The 19,049-nt window shown below is 52.5% G+C and overlaps 1 protein-coding gene across 1 annotated transcript in view; it reads right to left on the bottom strand.

Annotated features, from left to right (window-relative positions):
- Positions 1 to 19,049, bottom strand: part of ADCY1 (adenylate cyclase 1) — a 137,438-nt gene that overhangs the window by 30,396 nt on the left and 87,993 nt on the right. The window contains exons 9-11 of the mRNA XM_007109833.2: positions 3,648 to 3,842; positions 3,400 to 3,497; positions 2,339 to 2,423 (exon numbers count right to left, since the gene is read on the bottom strand). Of these exons, the coding sequence (XP_007109895.2) occupies positions 2,339 to 2,423; positions 3,400 to 3,497; positions 3,648 to 3,842 (378 nt within the window). The remainder of the gene's footprint in view (positions 1 to 2,338; positions 2,424 to 3,399; positions 3,498 to 3,647; positions 3,843 to 19,049) is intronic.

Below are 19,049 nucleotides of genomic sequence, written 5' to 3'. Positions count from 1 at the left end.
GGGAAGATCCCACATGCCGCGGAGCGGCTGGGCCCGTGAGACGTGGCCGCTGAGCCTGCGCGTCCGGAGCCTGTGCTCCGCAACGGGAGGGGCCTCAGCAGTGAGAGGCCCGCGTATCGCAAAAACAAAACAAAACAATACAAAAACAAAAACAAAAACAAACAAAAAAAAAACAAGCAAAAAACCCCCAATTTCACAGCCCCCCAGAGAGTTGCAATTTCAAGTTTAAAAAATATGACTTACCCTACGCTAAATACACGAACTCAATCCCACACAGATGCACTGCAGGAGCCACTGGGGCTGAGGTAGAAAAGGATGGGTCACGGGGACCAGGACTGGGTGGGAAGCAGGTGGGGACGGCGGGGCACTCTCAGGGGCTAGCAGAGCCCTCGAGTTTGTCCCCGGAGGGTCACTGCCCTCTGCCGAGGCTCCGTCTCCCTCCCCAAGGAGGGAGAACCTACAGGTTTTCTAACTTCCGAGTCACTGTCCATTCATGGACGATGTCCAGTGTAAGCAGGAATCTCACCACCACTGCAGACCTCCTCCCTGCCTTCCCCACCCCCTGCAGGCGGCTGGCGGGGTCTAGGGTGGGCCGGGCCGGGCCGGGGCGGGGTGGGCAGGGCACTGTTCCTCCCCGGAGGCCAGCCCTGCCAGGGCTGTAGGGAGGGAAGGAAGCCCAAGGCAGGAACCCCACCTCCCGAGCGGTACCCTCTGCCTTCGCTCAGGGGACCACAAAGGGGTGACTGGGACGGCGGATAGAAAAGTGAGGCTGAAATATGGGAAGAATGTGTGCCAGGCCCTGCTCCCAGTACATCATGAATATCAGCTCCAGTCCCCATCGCTTTCACAGACGGAGACGCTGAGGCCCTCGCGCTGGCAGGCCCTAGCAATGGAGCTGCCACGCCGGCTGGATGCCCTGGCTGTGGCCACTTCTACGGCACAGAGGAAGGCACTCTGCCCAGTTGACTCCCAGGCCTTCTCGGGGATGCTCAGCTCCAATGGGCCCTCCCACCTGCGTGCACAGCCGTGACCACTCACGTCTCCCCATCTCAGCACGTGCTGGCCTCTGCGGGACGACCCTGCCCCGCTGCCTGTCCCCACCCTGCCCAGCCAGAGCCTGCCTGCCGTCTGGCCCCTCCTGTCGCCTGGCACCCAGTCTTCTGCACCAGCCCCGGGGTGAGCTCAGAGCCAGCGGCAGGGCCTGCCAAGGGGAGCGTGCGAGCGTGTAAGCTGGCCCCTGAACTGGCGCGCGCTGGCCGGGCGGCCTGCAGCTGCCTGCTGCCAGGACCATGCTCGCTGCACCCCACTGCTTCCTGACCATCGCCCTGAGCCGACCCACTGAAGCAATGGGTCAAAATCGCACACCTAGAAAAAATGCTCAGGCCCGTGGGGGAGGGTGAGGAGGGGGGTGTGGATGGAAAGAAAGGGGCTGGGGGAGCCAGGGCCACCTCCTCCAGGAAAACTGTCCACCAGGTACACAGATTCTGAATACTGGGGATGAATGGGACGGGCTAAGAAATTAGCATCCACTTGCCATGCTTTCACTTGAAATTAGGTGAATAAAGCAATCTTATCTGAAGTGGGGAATTCCAGTTTACCAAACCAGACACCACTCCATCTATGAAATCAAAGAGCTGGGAATGTGGTTTGAATAAATAGCACTTTTTCTTAACTCAACAAGTTACCTATGAATAATAAAGAATTTAAATAAATAAAACTAGAGCCGATCTTCTCAAGAAGTAGCTGTTTGCAACAACTGTGCAAAAATAACCCTGGGTCTGTCAGACGTGACAAGTGGGGGTCCGGTGGGGACAGGGGACATTTGAAAATGAAGGTTCAGGATGTGAGAAAGGCGTGCGGGACCAGGACAGAGCCCTCTTCCAGGAGCCCTGGGCGACACGGGGGCCGTGCACTCAGCCCTGGCTCCAAAGCCAGTGAAGCATCCTCGAGAGTGTGGTCGCCCCAGGCTAGGACAGAAACCCACAACAAGCCACAGGACACTCCATCTGCAGAGAACGGCATCACACCTTGTGTTCGTTTATCCAGTCACTATCAGTCACCCACCCTTGTGTCCACGGGGCACCTTCCCAGAAGTCCAATGATGTGCGTGCACCTGGCACATCACGACGGGCTTCGTGAACTCCCAACAGGCGGACAGCTCTTTCCGCCTGCCGAGAAGGCCAGCAGACGAACTGCCTCCACTACCCCACCTGTCCTGCCGACAGGGCAGGCAGAAGCCACGCACCTACCGGTCCGGGTGACGTGCAGGTGCAAGACACACACACGCCGGCACCTGGACTAGGTAACGAGCAGGTAGAGGACACAAGCACACATATACCTGGACCCGGGTGACGTGCAGATACAGGACACAGGCCACCAGGAAGCAGATGCAGAACACCAGCAGGAGGAGGACGGCCACGCTCCTAGGACAGAGGACGCGCGGTCGCTGCCGGTTGGGCCGGGCGAGGTGTGCCCGAGAAAACGCCTGGGGGAACCCACCCTTCCTCCCCTGCCTCACCCGGTCGCTGGCCCCCAGGAAGCAGCAGCGGTCTCTGGGGACTTGCCCATGCTGGCTCTCTTCTAGGGGAGGAGCCCCTCCTGTGTCCACCCCAACTTCTAGGCCCCCCATGGTCTCTCTAGTCCTGGGAGTGCCTGAGAGATGCCTTCCCTAGGCAGGAAGGGCTAGGCTTGCACAGACTTGGCTGCTGGGCATTACTCTCTTACTGGGCTTCAGCTGGGAAGGGTTTTTCTAGAAAAAGCTGTATCTCCACATAGGGCCATGCAGATGGCCACTGTGTGTCCACAGCGTCCTGGGGTGGGGTGGGGGCGGCTTCCATGTATTTTCTGGAAACTCACAGGAGAATCGCTCCACTCGGGAGGTTTATTAAGAAAGTGGTACGTCTGGAAGAAAAGTGGAGGTTTTCTGGGGTCTTTCTTGCTGAAAAACAAAAACTGCCACTCACTTTGACTTATGATGACTAAATGTTATGAAAATCATTATGCTCTTCTTCCTTTCCAAAGCCTACTTTTCCTCATTTTAATGTTTCTGAAAATGACAAGCACCTAGACACCAGGGTGCCCATTTGGCGCCCTGTTTGTTTCCGGCCGCAGATGCTGTCACGAAGTCAATGGCGCATGTGGTGTGGACAGAGTCACTGAAAAAATACACGGTGTCTGAGAACTGAGCACGTTTAAAACGCACAACTGCGAGTGAGTGTTCCACACGTCTGCCGTCAGGCGCGCTCAGCTAGTTCCTCCGGTAAACGGAGAACTGGTGTGTGGCTCAGGCCGTCCCCAAAGGCCAGGGCACCGCAGAAGTATGACCGCGGGAGTCGAACCTGAACTTGAAAAGAAAAGGACTCCTTCTCCTCTGACTGATGGACCCGGAACGGCACTTACTGCGGGATTATTAGAAGGTAGACGAGGCCAAATAAGGCGGCCAGGATGAGGGCCAGAATGACGGCGCTGGTGAAATACTCGTCCTGAAGCTGGTGATACTAGAAGACACAGAGAAGGACCGTCAGCCGCCCAGCTCCCTGGAGACGCCAAGGTCTTCCCAAGGGCGCCAGGGATGCCTAGAACTTCAGCGAGAAGGGCCACCCACGTTCACTCCCAGCGCCCCCCCGCCAGAGCCCCCGCGCACTCACCTTTCGCTCTCGCTCAGCCTGCTTGTACTTCAGGGTGAAGAAGTTCAGGTCCGCCATCTCCAGCTCCATCTGGCGGGCTTCCAGGAGGCGGCCGATGTACCTGTTGACGCGTGTCCCGGGGGTGGCGTGGACAACATTTGTAGAGAAAGATGAGCGGTTTCTGAGTTTTTCCGAGGCTGTTCTCAATGCCCTCCGCTGCCCGTCACGGAAAGAAAGGAAGGGATAGTGTCAAATGCTCCACTTATTAAAGAAAGGAGCTCTTATGCTCCCTCCTCCTGGGTCCTCGCCCACTGCAGAGTCTGGGGGGCCGGGTTTGGGGATCTGAGATGCAATCTTGCCTCAGCTGGCAGCGAGATCCCAGGTGAGTTATCTCATCCTTGGTGTTGGGGTTCCCGTGTCTGTAAGTGGGGTTACACGGCACCTGTACGGTGGCACCATGTGGAGGGTTAAGGGACCCCGCTCATGTGCAGTGGACGGTGCCCAGCACAGAGCAATGAAACGGGTTCTTTGAAAATATGAATAAAATCAACAGATACCTAGCAAGCATGACAGAGAAAAAGAGAGAAAGACACTAACAAACTCAGGAAAGAAATATAATCTTACTACAGACCCTGCAGACATCAAGAGGATATAAGGAAATACTATGAACAATAGTTCACATATAAATTTGACAACTTAGATCAATTACCTACTCCTTGAAATATACAAACTACCACAACTCACCCAACAGGAAAGATAACTAAAAAGCCCCATAATGGCTAAAGAAATTTAATTCATAATTTTAAAATTCATGCAAAAGTAATCTCCAGGCTGAGATGGTTTCATCGTGAATTCTACCAAACATTTAAATAAGAATTAACATCAATTCTATACAATCTCTTCCAGAAAACAGAAGTCAACACTTTCCAAGTCACTTTATAAAGTCAGTATTAGGGGCTTCCCTGGTGGCACAGTGGTTAAGAATCCGCCTGCCAATGCCAGGGATACAGGTTCGAGCCCTGGTCCAGGAAGATCCCACATGCCCGTGCGCCACAACTACTGAGCCTGCGCTCTAGAGCCCGCGAGCCCCTACTACTGAGCCCACGTGCCACAACTACTGAAGCCCACACGCCTAGAGCCCATGCTCCGCAACAAGAGAAGCTGCCGCAATGGGAAGCCCGCGCACCGCAACAAAGAGTAGTCCCGGCTTGCTGCAACTAGAGAAGGCCTGCGTGCAGCAATGAAGACCCAACACAGCCAAAAATAAATACAAATAAAATAAATAAATTTATATAAATAAATAATAATAAAGTCAGTATTATACTGATACCCAAACTGGACTAAGACAGTATTAAAAAAAAAGGAAAACCACTCTTGAGGTCACATCCCTCATGAATATTGATGCAAAAATCCTTAGCAAAACATTAGCAAATAGAATTCAGCAATATATAAGTAGAGGCCTACACCATGACCTTTACTAGCTATGCAAGGCTGTTTAAATATTTGAACATCCATGCAATCCATCGTATTAACACCATATTAACCACCACATGGAAAGCCTCATGGTCATATCAACTGATACAGAAAAAATCCTTTGACAAAATTCAATACCCACTCATGATAAAAATGATCAGAAAACTAGGAATGGAGGGGAACTTCCCCAACTTGATGAAGAACATCTACAGAATACCTACAGCTAACATCACACTCAAAGGTAAAAGGTTTTCCCTCTACAATCCGTAGCAAGGCAGAGATTTCTGGCTCACCCTCACCTTGAATACAATACAGTGCCCCCAACCAGTGTCATAAGGTAAGAAAAGCAAATAAAAGGAAAATAGATTGGAAAGAAAGAAATAAAACTGTCCCTAATTTGCAGACATGATAGAAACAGACATGATAGTCTACACAGAAAAGCCCAGTGGGAGGAAAAAAAAAATCCTAGAACAAATAAGTGAGTTCCACAAGGTCATAGGATAAAAGATACACATAAAAACTCAATCATATTTCTTTATACTAGCTATGAGTGTGTGAAGACCAAAACTAAAATACTGTATCATTTATAATCACTGAGAAAATGAAATACTAGGTGTAAATCTAACAACACATACAGAACTTGTATGCTGAAAACTACACAATGCCAATGAAAGAAATCAAAGAAGATCTCAATAAATGGACAGACATACCATGCTCATGGATTAGAAGACTCAACATAGTGAAAATGTCAGTCCTTCCCACACTGAAGTACATGGGTTTAACATAATTCCTGTCAAATCCTAGCAGGATTTTCTTTCTTTTTTTTTTGTAGATAGACAAGCTTATTCTAAATATTAAATGGAATAGCAAAGGGATTAGAATAGCTCATTTTTCTTAAAAAGAATAAAGTGAGAGGAATTGCTCTACTGATTTTAAGACTCACTATATAACTATATCAATCAAGGCAATATGGTTTTGGCAGAAGGACAGACACATAGATCAATGGAACAGAACAGAGAGCCAGAAATAGCTTCACACAAGTATGGTCAACTGATTTTTGACAGAAGTGCAAAAGCAATTCAATGGTAGAAGCAAAGCTTTTCAACAAATAGTGCTGGAACCATTGGAGATCCATTAGCAAAAAAAATGAACTTAACTCAAACCTCACACTTTATAAAAAGAATTAACTCAGAATGGATCATATTACAAAACATGAAAATATAAAATCCAGTTAGAAAGCAGACAACAGACACAAGGGACATTTCACCAAAGAAGAGAACATACAAAGAGTTCCCTGGAGGCTTAGTGGTTAGGATTCTGGGCTTTCATCAGGGAACTGAGATCCCACAAGCTGGGCAGCGTGGCCAAAAAAACACATGGATAGAATATAAGCACTCGCTTTTCGATCAATATTAAAGCATAGCATTTTATATGAGGGATTAAATCTTGAAATACATAAACTCTTATTTTTATTTTATTTTATTTTTTATTGCGGTACGCGGGCCTCCCACCGCTGTGACCTCCCCCGTTGCGGAGCACAGGCTCCAGACGCGCAGGCTCAGCAGCCATGGCTCACGGGCCCAGCCGCTCCGCGGCATGTGGGATCCTCCCAGACCGGGGCACGAACCCGTGTCCCCTGCATCGGCAGGCGGATTCTCAACCACTGCGCCACCAGGGAAGCCCAACACTTATATTTTTATTTCTTTTTAAAAGTGGATTAAAAGTCATTCCCTTGCAGAGCTGGCCTGTATCTATTTTACAGTATGAAGTATCACGGAAAGGAAGGAGCTATTGATCCCAGCAACAACCTGGAAGGACCCGAGCATAGAGCTGGGCATAAAAAAAGGCCAAGTTCAAAGGGTCACACACTGTGTGATTCCATTCATACAACATTCTCAAGTGACAGTTATAGGGACAGAGAACAGATCAGTGGGATCCAGGGTGAAGGGCGGCTGTGAGGGGGGAGAAGGGGTGACCACGGGCGGGGCGAGAACTTGGTGGTGATGGAAATGTTCTGTATCACAGTGTGAAGGTGGTTACACGAATCCACCACACGGTGAAATGGCACAGACCTACACACACACACACACACGCACACACGCACACACACACACGGTGCTCTGAAGCCCATTTCCTAGCTTGGGTATCATAACGTAGTTACATACAATGCAACTGGGCAAGGAGGACCAGAACCTCCCTGTACAGGCTGCTTGATTCCACAGCTTGTTTGCGATGGGTAGTATGTCAATTCTACCTCCAGAAAGCTGTAAAAATATTAAGTAAATAAACAACACCCAAGTCACTCACAGTCTCCGCTTGGAAATAAATCATTGACCTTTTGCAGTCCATCTCTCCAAACTTTTCCCTAAGCAGATACCAGCCTGTGAACGTGTATTTTCCAATCAGAGGGTCACACTTCCATTCCAGCAGGTACTCCTGTCTCCCCGGGGCCTGAAACCAAGCGCAGGAAGGGCTGCAAGCAGGAACCAGAAGGAACGGTGAGGTCCACCTTGAGTTAATGTGCAAGTCTCCTGTGTTCCTGTGAATTCTTTCTCCCTCTGGGACCTGACACGTTTGTGAACGTCAGGAAAAAAAACCCCAGTTGATGTTGTGTCTGCGAGCCTGAGAGCCAGCTCTCCTGTTGTGAGGGGCCAGGAGGCTGTTAGCTGGAGGCGCACGCAGGCAGGTAATGTCACAGTCACCGGGTTTCAGGGTTTTGTGCTTATTCTGTGTGGGCAGGACTGGCTTCTGGGGGTCGAGGTCGTCCTCGGTACTCAGGGCAGCCGGACGTTGGGACCCAGAGATGTGCTCCCTCACCAGGTCCTACAGGGCACCTGGATGCAGAGACCACCTGCGCTCAGTTCCCTCCCTGGAAGACTTTTCTGATTATTAAACTGCGGCTCCATCAATGGGACAGAATGGCCACCTCTTGGCAGTGGAATTACACATTTTTCCCTCTTGTCATGCTTTCCTCTTCTTTCCCACAACAATCGTAAATTTCCTTAAAAAACAAATCAAAATCAAGTTAAGGGAAAACGTTGCTTGTTTTGACGTGGAAATTGGGTCTCTGAGCCTCTTTCTTGACCCACCAAAGGGAAGCATAGTGGTTTAAGCGCAGGCACTCAAGAACCAGGGACTGTGCGACCTTGAGTGAACTGCTTAACCTCTCTGTGCTCCAGTTTCCTGGTCTGTAAAACGGGAGCAATAGTGGCCACCTCATTAGCTCTCATGAGGAGCCAGAATGTTCATACTCCAAGGGAGGACTCCTGGGCCCAGAGCAAGTCCTCAAGCTGGCCCTCGCTGTCCTTAGTGGTGGCCACAGGGGGCTCCCCCACTACTGCCACAGAGTCAGAGCCAGCGGGAAAGGCTGCAGGGAGCAGACTCTCGAGCCTCCAGAGCCCCAGTGCAGCACGGAGGCCCCGGGGGAGCAGACACTCCAGGAACTTCAGGCTCCTCGTGGGAAATGGGGCGGGGCTGCCGAGGGGCCTCCTGGGAGAATCCCAGCAGACGTCGGCTCCACCCGGCCGGAGAGGTGAACGCCGCTCTCATTGCTGGTAGGGCTGAGCGTGGGGACGTGGAGAAGCGGGGCTCGGAGGCCGGCCGGTCAGGCAGTGGGCGCGGAAGCTGCACTTTTTGCCTCTCTTCCCCGGACACTCTTCTGTCTCAGGCGCATCTCGCACCCCTGAGGTCGGGGTGTTCCAGACCCCTCTCCACTCTGGGCACCATTCCTCTGAGCTGGAGTCCTTCACAGCCACAGGTCTCCCGGGTGGTCTCCGGACACTGGGAACTAGTTGGGTGTGTACTCTGCTGCCGCAGGCCCTCCAGGGTCCCTGATACGGATCTGAGACTGAGACGCGCTGCTTTACTACTTTCCTGTTTTTAATAAACCAGGTAGGTCTCATCTACAAAAGCCGACTTAAGAGTTGAACTATACCTGCCACTAAGAAAGCCACTGGGTCTCAATCCACACCAGCACATTTCCATGGACCCACCGATGTCAGGGTCTCAGATGCAAGTGCATGGCGCAGACTGCTGGCAGTCTCCCCGACATTCATACCCCCTTGGTCAGAGAACCCGAGTTCTATAAAGGCACTGGTCTCAGCCTTTCTCCCCTTCCCCTGTCAGCTTGGTGCAGCTGTGTGGCTGAGTTCTGGCCAATGAGCTATACGCAGAAGTGTTGCTAGGGAGCATCCTCAAGAGGAGAGAGATATGCCTTTTGCCAGCTCTGCCTTCTTTCTGCTGGCTGGAATGCAGATGCAATGACTGGAGCCCCAGCATTTATCTTGGGCCATGAGGTGGCAGAGCAGGCAAGCCAGAATAATGAAAGAGAAAGGGTCTGGTCAAGATGCTTGTGAAGCCACCACATTAGCCTTGAACTCCCTGCTCTCTGGATTTACTTTATCCATGAGAAAACTAACCTCTATCTTGTTCAAGCCACCACGATTGGGGTTTTCTTCATATGCCATGAAACCCACTCCTGATTAGCACTACCCCCGAGAGCACACATCTCTGAAGCGGCATTCCTGGATGCTATGACCCGTCTGCTCCTCCAATCCCAATCTGCCCTCTACCTGCCATGGGGTGTGGTAGTTACAAGAAGACAGGGTGGTGAACTGGGGGACAGGGAAGATGGGGGCATTCCCACAGCATGGAGCTGAAACCCTGGCCTGGGGAAGACTGGGCAGGCATGCACTTCCTGAGGCTGAGCTTGGGCACCCAACTTCCTGAAGCAGATGAGCAGCTGAGATCAGTAAAAGTGTCCCCAAGCCTGCAAAGCAGAGCTGCGTCTCAGGTCTCCTTTCACACCTGACACCCCAGGAAGGCCATGGTCTGAGAAACGGTCTCTGCCCAGCATCAGCCCCTCTGGGGAACAGGCAGCAGGCGGCTGCTCTGCCCCAGGTCTTACCCAGTCCCCTCACATATCCAGCTCCCCACAGGGCCCAATGAGCAGCCCTGCCATCCACCCTCACCCACTGAAGGGACAGGGACACCCCAGAGGCTTGATGCTATCACTTCACAGATGACTTTCTGGAAATGACTCATCAGCCTAAGAACTGGCGGCTCTTCTCCACCCTTTTCCACAAAGAATTCCTTGTTTGAACCTCTCCCGGAGCAGGGGCAGGGGCCAGGTTCACGCCTCCCAAGGGTCGTCCTCATCCAGGGGTATCCACCGCCTCCTTGAAGCAGCTGCAAAGTTCTCTCCTTCCTCTTCTCTGCAAGAGTCCGTATATGAGGGGGCACTATAGCTTCTTCAATGACCAGGAGAACCCATCGTCAGAGCCGTATGGGCTGGGAGTTTCCTCCTGGGAAGCCATTTAGTAAGACTTGAGTTCCTAACAGACCAAGGAGTATTCACGTTTCCACTTTTGCCTGGGTCTTTTTGCTCTTCTGAGTTTTACCAGGAATTTGTCCATTTCATCTAAACTGCGAAGAGGGCTGTAAAGTTGCAACCTTACCTTCAACTATGAACGTGTTAGGATCTACACGATGCCCCCTTGCTCCCCCGGGGACAATGGTAATGGTGTGTTGGCTGGATTGTCATGGCTGACAGCTCGGGCTTTAATCCACTTCAAGGACATGGGCAGTCGGGGAGCAAGGAGGGGCAGAACCTCTTACTGGAACCCACTGGAGTTTTGCCAGACAAGGGTCAGCATAAGGGCTGAGCCCAAACCGGCCAGGAGGGGAGGGAGTAGCTGAAGGTACAGAGCTCTCGAGCGGGGCCATGAGGGATGGCTCAGTCGGGTGATCTCAGATGAGAAATCCTGCGACCCCCTGGAAACCATCCTGAGGCAGGAAGACCTTCCTGAGGCCTAAGCAACGAGAACACCATGCCCAGATCCAGCCCAGCAAGTGTCTCTGCTCTGTCCAGCAGCTCTCCGGATGCCAGTGCAGGCTGTTCCCAGGTGGGCAGACCCGGCCTGGGTCTCGACCACGGTAAGTGACCTTCAGCTCAGAAGGTAAGTGGCCAATGGCGACGGTGCTCTGGTCTGGTTTGTCTGGGGCTGATGGACATAGATCCACCTCAGGTCAGCCTGTCACCTCAGGGGCCAGAGTGTCCTCTTGCGACAACTAAAAGCCAGTGACAAAAGAGTGGCACACACATCGCTGCGGTGACAGAGAGGGGAGCCAACCGCTGTCCCTTGCAGTGGTTATACCTGGGGCATCCTGATTCAGTGGGGACAGAAAGCAAGTAAAAAGCTACTAGACGTCAAAGAAACCTTGCGGGAGCCTGTAATACCATTTACCCTGTAAGAGTCAGAGAAGAAAAGCCACCAGAATGATCATCTCAATAGATACTGAACACGATTTGCTAAAATTCAATATCTACTTCTCATTTTAAAAAGTGCAAACACTCACTCACGGGGCTACTTTCTTGAGATCATTAGGCACCTATTACTAGCTCTTACCAAAAGCATCACAATTAATAAGAAAACTCTATTTGTTTTAACTAATTAAAGCCAGAATGAAAAAAGAATACCATTCATCACTATCATTTGATAAAGGATGTAAAAAAAGAAACAAAAATTAACACTATTTAAAAGTGATACCACTGTATATCAAGAAAACCCAAGGGAAGTAAAAAAGTTATTACAATCAGTTTCAATAAGCATGGACCAAACATAAGCTAGAATTTTATCTTCATCAAATTCAAGCAGAAATGGGGGAAACTATATTTTTAAAATATTCCTAGGCATCTTTAAAACAAAAAGCTGGGAAACGGGGTAGGAAAGGCCCTCTGGAGACCTGAAACAGATCAGGAAGGGAGATGCAGCATGAAGCAATGAACAATGCTTAAACCGTGCTGAGGCCGTGCTGGGGAAGCTGTCACAAGAGTGAGTATGGAAAACGTGGAGAGAACAATCTGGCAACAGCGCTCACAAATTAAAATACATGCACCATTTAACGCAGCGATTTCACTACAAAGAAGTTACCCCAGGCTATCCTTGTAAAGTTCACTAAGATGCATAAAAAAATTTTTTTTCATTTAAGGATGTTCTCAGCACCAATGGCCAAGAGAAGAAATCTGGGAGTCATGTTCCCACACATCAGCAAGGCACCGGGAAACAAGTCTGCCTGCAGGTGGAGGCCCCCTGGTACGAGCCTCCAGGATCTCCAAGGTCTGTCACTGAGTGAAAAGACAGGGCGTTGGGACGGTTAAATAGGTCAAGTCTTATTGGCATTAACCTTCTAGCACACAGCCAGGTTTTTCTGGGGGGGAAAAAAAACACAAAATGGTAAACAGTTCGGGGGACTGGACTTTCTGTATCATGGGTACATGTCACTTTTATATTTTAAAATAAATATGCTTAGGTAATTTTAAATCTGAAGAGAAGGACAGAAGCAGCATTTTTTAAAAGGGGAGAGAGAATTGGGAGGCTCCTGGTGTACATTCTAGAAGAGGCAAATCTACTGGCAGTATTAGGGGACTCCATAGAGAGCGTCTCCCCACGCTGGCCGGGGAGGGGGAGGCTCGTCTCCCACCTGCTGCTACAGGTAACACTGGCGCTACAATCTCTAACCAGCTACACACCCACTCTCGCAGATACTCAACTCAGAGAAATCCATTTTACAAAATGATCAGAGATGTAAGTGCACTTTCGTGAGCAAAAAATGCTGTGAATCATTTACTTTGCTTAAAAAAAAAACCCCAAAAACAATAAAAGCAGAAATGACCTAAATATCAATGGAAGTTGAGTGGAAGTTGAGTAAGTAAACGGTCTCTCTCTAGGCTGGAAATCTACACAATGATTAGAGAATCCTATTTTTGAGGAATAGTCAATAATATAAAGAAACCCTTATGATACACTGGCAAGTGAAAAAAAGTAACAAGCAGCAAACTGATTGTGTATCATCCCATCCATTTTATGTAGAAATTTATAAATATACACACATCTAAGAAGCTAGAAGGACGAAAATGTTGATAGGTTGGTTGTGGGTGATTGGATTATAGACGAATGCTTTTCATTTTCTTCTTTGTGCATTTTTGTATCTTTCTATATTTTCCACAATAAATTACTTTTATAATCAGAAAGGAATATTGAAGGAAGAAACAGAACACGCGTAAGCATGCGGCGGTTGGATTTACTGGAGAGCAGTACCTTGGACGTGAAGTACCCTAAAGCTGTGCTGGAGCCCTGACACCAAACCCCAAAACAAAGCCCAGGTCCCTGCCCGGAGGTGCGTGCACGGTATCGCCACCTAGTGGCCGATTCACCCTGGGCTCCCACACCGCTGACCCAGGAGAGGCCAGGAACACGGGAACCCCAGGTGCGCTGTGGTCTGAGGCTGACCACGTACATCTGAGTCACCCCCCAGAACCTGGGACACAATGTCTCACAAACTCGGCACAAAGGCACAGGCGACAGTGGAACCCACTGCCCTGATCCCGCCGGCTTCCCCAGCTCCATCTCCCAGGCCCCCTCGATCAGGCTCAAGGTGCGGATAAAGTAAACAGAAGGCAGAAACAGGAATGATGAGGCAGACCTCATCCTAAAGCAGATGCAGGATCTGAGACCCGCCGGGGAGAACGGCTGCAGGGCAGGGGCTGCTCTGCTCGGGGGTCACCGGACGGGGCACTCGTGTCATCCTCCCCAAATGTCCCCACTGGTGGCTGGCCCCGCCCGTGCACAGCCTCTCCACCCCATCGTTCCAGGACCCCCATGGACCCCAACTCAGGCCACCTGCCCTGTCTTCACCCTCTGATGCCCTCCCACGGAGCCAGCCCTCTACCCTCCCCATCCTCGTTTTCACTAATCGCGGGGGGACAGGTGTCAATGAAAGGGCACAGAGCAGAGCAGCAGAGGCCCGGGCTCCCAGCTCGGCTCCCAGCCTGCGGCACCTGCCCGTGGGGGCTGTGCTCTCCGTCTCCCCAGCAGGGGAGCTGCCTGGGCCCACAGAGGCTGCCCAGGGGCCATCGAGGCCGGAATCGGGCACCCTGCGGACAAGCGGTCAGAGTCTGGAAGAGGCGGCGTGATGGAGAGAGAAGCGGGCTGGGTGCAGGAGGGCGCCTGAGAGCAGAGGGCAGGCCTGGGCCGCGGTCTCCTCCGTCGGAGCCAGCCAGGCGGCGGCGGAGGTGTCCCAAGCACCAGAGATGTTGGGTGTGTCGGAGAGGGGGCCTGGGGACCCTGAGCACACGGGGAGACCCGTGGGAGGCTGTGGGGACAGGGGGCCAAGGACGAAACCCAGGGCACCACCACTCATGCTCCCAAGGGAGGCGGGAGGGCTGCAAAGCTGGGGAGGTGAGAGGCCTGGGGGACGAGGAATCCAGGGATCCAACAGTGACTCCTGACGCTGGAAGGAGAGGAGGGAGGGAAGGGGCCCCGCACACAGCAGATCTGCCTCCCCCCACCCCTGGGATGGGAGGGATGGAGCTGCACGGCTCCTGTCCTGGGCGTTGAGCCCAGGTGGGCGATTCCTCCCCTGCCTAAGGAGCCATGGCTGGGGCGGGGCTGTTGCTACCAGCCCCAGCGAAGTAGAGGCTGATGTTAGCTGTGCGGGCTAATCAGACACAGTCTGAATCCAGGGGTCACAGGCTCCTTTCACAGGTCAGCAGGCTCTGCCCAGGAAAAGCCTTATTAACCCCACCACCCTCCGGGCAATCTAGCAGGAATGATGCGCTCCCTCCCCTCTCGGCACCCCAACCCCCCTGAGGAGTCCTGGGCACACCAGCCCTCGCCTCGGGCTCCAGGATGACGGCTCTGCACTGCCCAGGCTTCAACTAAAATTCGATTTTTCATTCATTGTGGATTCTTTTGGATTGCATTTGATTTTTTAAAATATTGCACTATTACTTATCCTGATACTGAGGGGCTTTTTTTGTTTTTTTGTTTCATAAATTCATTTATTTTATTTATTTATTTTTGGCTGTGTTGGGTCTTGGCTGCGGTGCGCGAACTAAAATTCGATTTTTCATTCATTGTGGATTCTTTTGGATTGCATTTGATTTTTTAAAATATTGCACTATTACTTATCCTGATACTGAGGGGCTTTTTTTGTTTTTTTGTTTTATAAATTCATTTATTTTATTTATTTATTTTTGGCTGTGTTGGGTCTTGGCTGCGGTGCGCAGGCTTCTCACTGCGGTGGCTCCTCTTGTTGCGGAGCACGGGCTCTAGGGCGCACGGGCTTCAGAAGCTGTGGCGTGTGGGCTCAGCAGTTGTGGCTCGCGGGCTCTAGAGTGCAGGCTCAGTAGTTGTGGCGCACAGGCTTGGGTGCTCCGCGGCATGTGGGATCTTCCCGGACCAGGGCTCGAACCCGTGTCCCCTGCATTGGCAGGCGGATTCTTAACCACTGCGCCACCAGGGAAGCACATCCTGATACTGGGTTTTGGACGCATATTTAAATTGTGCACCTCATAACCCTCCCCCAGTCCCATCCCTGGGCGGGGGGGTCAAGTTGAATCAAGGGGGTTGGGGCCGGGGGTACTGCGGGAAGAAGACAGTGATTAAATCAGGGTTTCTACCCTGGCAATCTGGCTAACAAGAAAGCCTGAGAGTTCTGTTACAAATTCTGGGAAAATATATTAACTCATACATACTTTGAAATGTACAACTGAGCTGACAAGAAAGAAAGGAAAACGACCAGAGGCCAGAAACGTCAGGACAGTAGGAATGCAGGCCAGGGAATGGTGCCATCAAGCTTTCATGGGGCTCACAGAAAACCAGGGGCCCGAGCAAGATGGGCAGTGAGGTCAAAGCCCTCTGGCTGAACCCCAGACCCTGAGAGGCTCCATCAGCAAACACCGACCAGGAGAGACAATGCAGTGGGGTCGGTCTAAGACAGCTGGCCTTAGACCTAGCTGTGTACCACCGGGGACATCTGGACATCTAAAAACCACAAGCCAGGCATTTAGCCTCCTGCAAGGCCGGTAGAGGAAAGGCCAATCTTCTTGAGGGAATTCACCAGCGACAGAGCTCTTAGGCATCTCCAGATAAGGTTTTCCCAAATAGGAGCTCATAATCAAAATCACAAAAAATCCCTCTAGAATAAGGCGCCACGAGTGAGAGTCACCAGGATTGTGCTTCTTCCTAAAAAGCCACTAAAACCGTGGTGAGCGAATTCCTTTTAAAGGCGTAAAACCCACACGGAGGAGAAAACGGGAGTGCAGAAGCAGCAATGCAATCCCGGGAAGCAGGCCATCAGTCACTGACGTGCAGACCCAAGAGCACAGGTGACAGTGAAGGTGAGAATATTCAGAAGGTACGGCCGTCGGTGCAGGGGCTGGAGGGCCAGTGACAAGGGAACGTGGGGAGGACGCTCGAAGCTGCGGACGAGGGGGAGGAGCACAGGCTTCAGCCCAGGCTGCCGGGACGTGGCCCTCCTGCCCCAGAGGACCCCAGGGGTCCTCCCTGCGGGGGAAGGGATCAGGGTCTCCAGCCCCGGGTTACAGACAGTATGCCTGTGTGGTTGAAGCCGACGCCAAGGACCCCCCCGCCAGCCGCAGTACTGGCTCCGCTCAGCTCCAGGCTTTCACCCCGGGCCTCGCCCCCTCCCAGCAGACGAAAGACGAAGGCGACTCGGACCAACCCAAGGAGAAAAAGACGGAAAACTGTGCACCCAGGTCACCTGCAGGAACACCCACAAAAGGAACCTCCGTCAAGTGCTGGAGGCCATGCACCATGAACTAGAGGGACTTAACCCAGGAAGGAGGGGCCTCTGACACGCGAGCCAGAGAGGGAGGGAGGGGATGGCCAGAGATGCTCCCCCTGGAGGTGAAGGGCAAGGCTGGCGTGACACCACCTCGAGGCTCTCGGGGTGCAGACAGAGGAGGTCGGGGGCTCCGGAACCAGCGAAACCATATCTGACACGTACAAATATCCTGAGGACAGATTTAAACAACGGCTGGGGGACTGTAGCTTGAATTTACCGATAAATCCGTGGAATGCCAAGTTGCAAAAAAAAACCCCCACGACATAATGAGAAGTGTTTCGCAGGAAAGCAAAAGCAGCCCAGCTCCGGAGAGCATTTACAAGATTGTGAAAGGTGAAGGGCGCGGGCTGATGGAGCAGACCGCAGCAGGACCGCACCGGGAGGACGGACGAACAGGGACTCCGAGCGGGGCCGGCACGCGGGGGTGGGGCCCGCCTACCTTGTCGTCGTCCTCGCAGGTCATGACATTGGAGAAAGGGATCTCAGCCTTGAACATCTTCCGGCAGTGCATGAGCTGCACCAGCAGGTAGCACACGGTCTTGAATTTCATCCTCTTGGCCGGTTTTATATCGGAGAGAATCAGCCCTGGAAATATCTGTGCGGACGTGCAGCAAAGAGAAACGCTGTGAGCAGACACACACGTCCTACCCCTTGGGCGGGGAGCACGAACTTAACGGCGCAGGGAGATCACAGGCCACTTGCTGAGGACCTACTGCTCACCACACCCAGCAGGGAACAGACCTGGCAACCCAGTCCCCAAACACACAGGTCTCAACTACGCCCAATGCCTCTGAGACGAGAGCGATGCCCGGATCCTGGGGCAGATGCATGGACATCGCCCAGCCGGGGCAGCACCACGCTGATGAGTGTCACCCACTGGCCCCCGGGGTCCCTCCTGCAGACCTCCCCTTCCGCCTTTCACCCTTTTCTCTCTCCTCCTCAACGCAAACCTCTCCAAAGGGGCTGCTCACTGTACAGACCTCGTCATCCTTCTCACCCTCAAACCGCAGCCATGGCCGACGCTGTTGTTTAATTCTGTATGACGGGTGGGGCGGCATCCACCCACGGCACCAAGGCGCCCTCCTCTGACTCACAACCTCCTGCATCCCGGCAGCGGCTCGCAGGCCTTCCTCCTTGGCGCCCTGCCCTCCGCTCCTATGTCCCCAGGTTGACCCCCGCTGGTCACCCAAACCTCTCACACCTGCCCTTCTCTCACACACTCACTCCCCTTCTCCAGAAGTCAGCTCACCCTGCCCTGCCTGTCCTGCCCTGAGCCCCATTTCTCTCCCCTGGCCAGTGCCACACCCATCCACAGCTCCCACAGCACATGGGTGCCACCGCATCCTGGCCTGGAGAGCACTGGCCCATGGATGCACCAGGACAGCGAAACCTGAAGCTCTCCCTGAACTCCTTGTATCCTGAAGAAGTACTGTGGCCACCTGTGTCCCGTGCACCTCACCTGTGTCCCGTGCCCCTCCCCTGAGCCCCGCACCCCTCACCTGAGTCCCGCGCCCCTCACCTGAGCCCCGCGCCCCTCACCTGAGCCCCGCGCCCCTCACCTGAGCCCTGCGCCCCTCACCTGAGTCCTGCGCCCCTCACCTGAGCTCTGCACCCCTCATATGAGCCCCGGAAGTGGCTCAGTCACCCTCAATCGTGTCCAGATCACCATCCTGATACTGGGTTTTGGACGCATATTTAAATTGTGCACCTCATAACCCTCCCCCAGTCCCATCCCTGGGCGGGGGGGTCAAGTTGAATCAAGGGGGTTGGGGCCGGGGGTACTGCGGGAAGAAGACAGTGATTAAATCAGGGTTTCTACCCTGGCAATCTGGCTAACAAGAAAGCCTGAGAGTTCTGTTACAAATTCTGGGAAAATATATTAACTCATACATACTTTGAAATGTACAACTGAGCTGACAAGAAAGAAAGGAAAACGACCAGAGGCCAGAAACGTCAGGACAGTAGGAATGCAGGCCAGGGAATGGTGCCATCAAGCTTTCATGGGGCTCACAGAAAACCAGGGGCCCGAGCAAGATGGGCAGTGAGGTCAAAGCCCTCTGGCTGAACCCCAGACCCTGAGAGGCTCCATCAGCAAACACCGACCAGGAGAGACAATGCAGTGGGGTCGGTCTAAGACAGCTGGCCTTAGACCTAGCTGTGTACCACCGGGGACATCTGGACATCTAAAAACCACAAGCCAGGCATTTAGCCTCCTGCAAGGCCGGTAGAGGAAAGGCCAATCTTCTTGAGGGAATTCACCAGCGACAGAGCTCTTAGGCATCTCCAGATAAGGTTTTCCCA

This window comes from Physeter macrocephalus, chromosome 5 (assembly GCF_002837175.3).
Source record: "Physeter macrocephalus isolate SW-GA chromosome 5, ASM283717v5, whole genome shotgun sequence".
Taxonomy (NCBI): domain Eukaryota; kingdom Metazoa; phylum Chordata; class Mammalia; order Artiodactyla; family Physeteridae; genus Physeter; species Physeter macrocephalus.
Note: the sequence above shows the minus strand (reverse complement) of the source record. Positions and strands in the feature narration are given on the sequence as shown.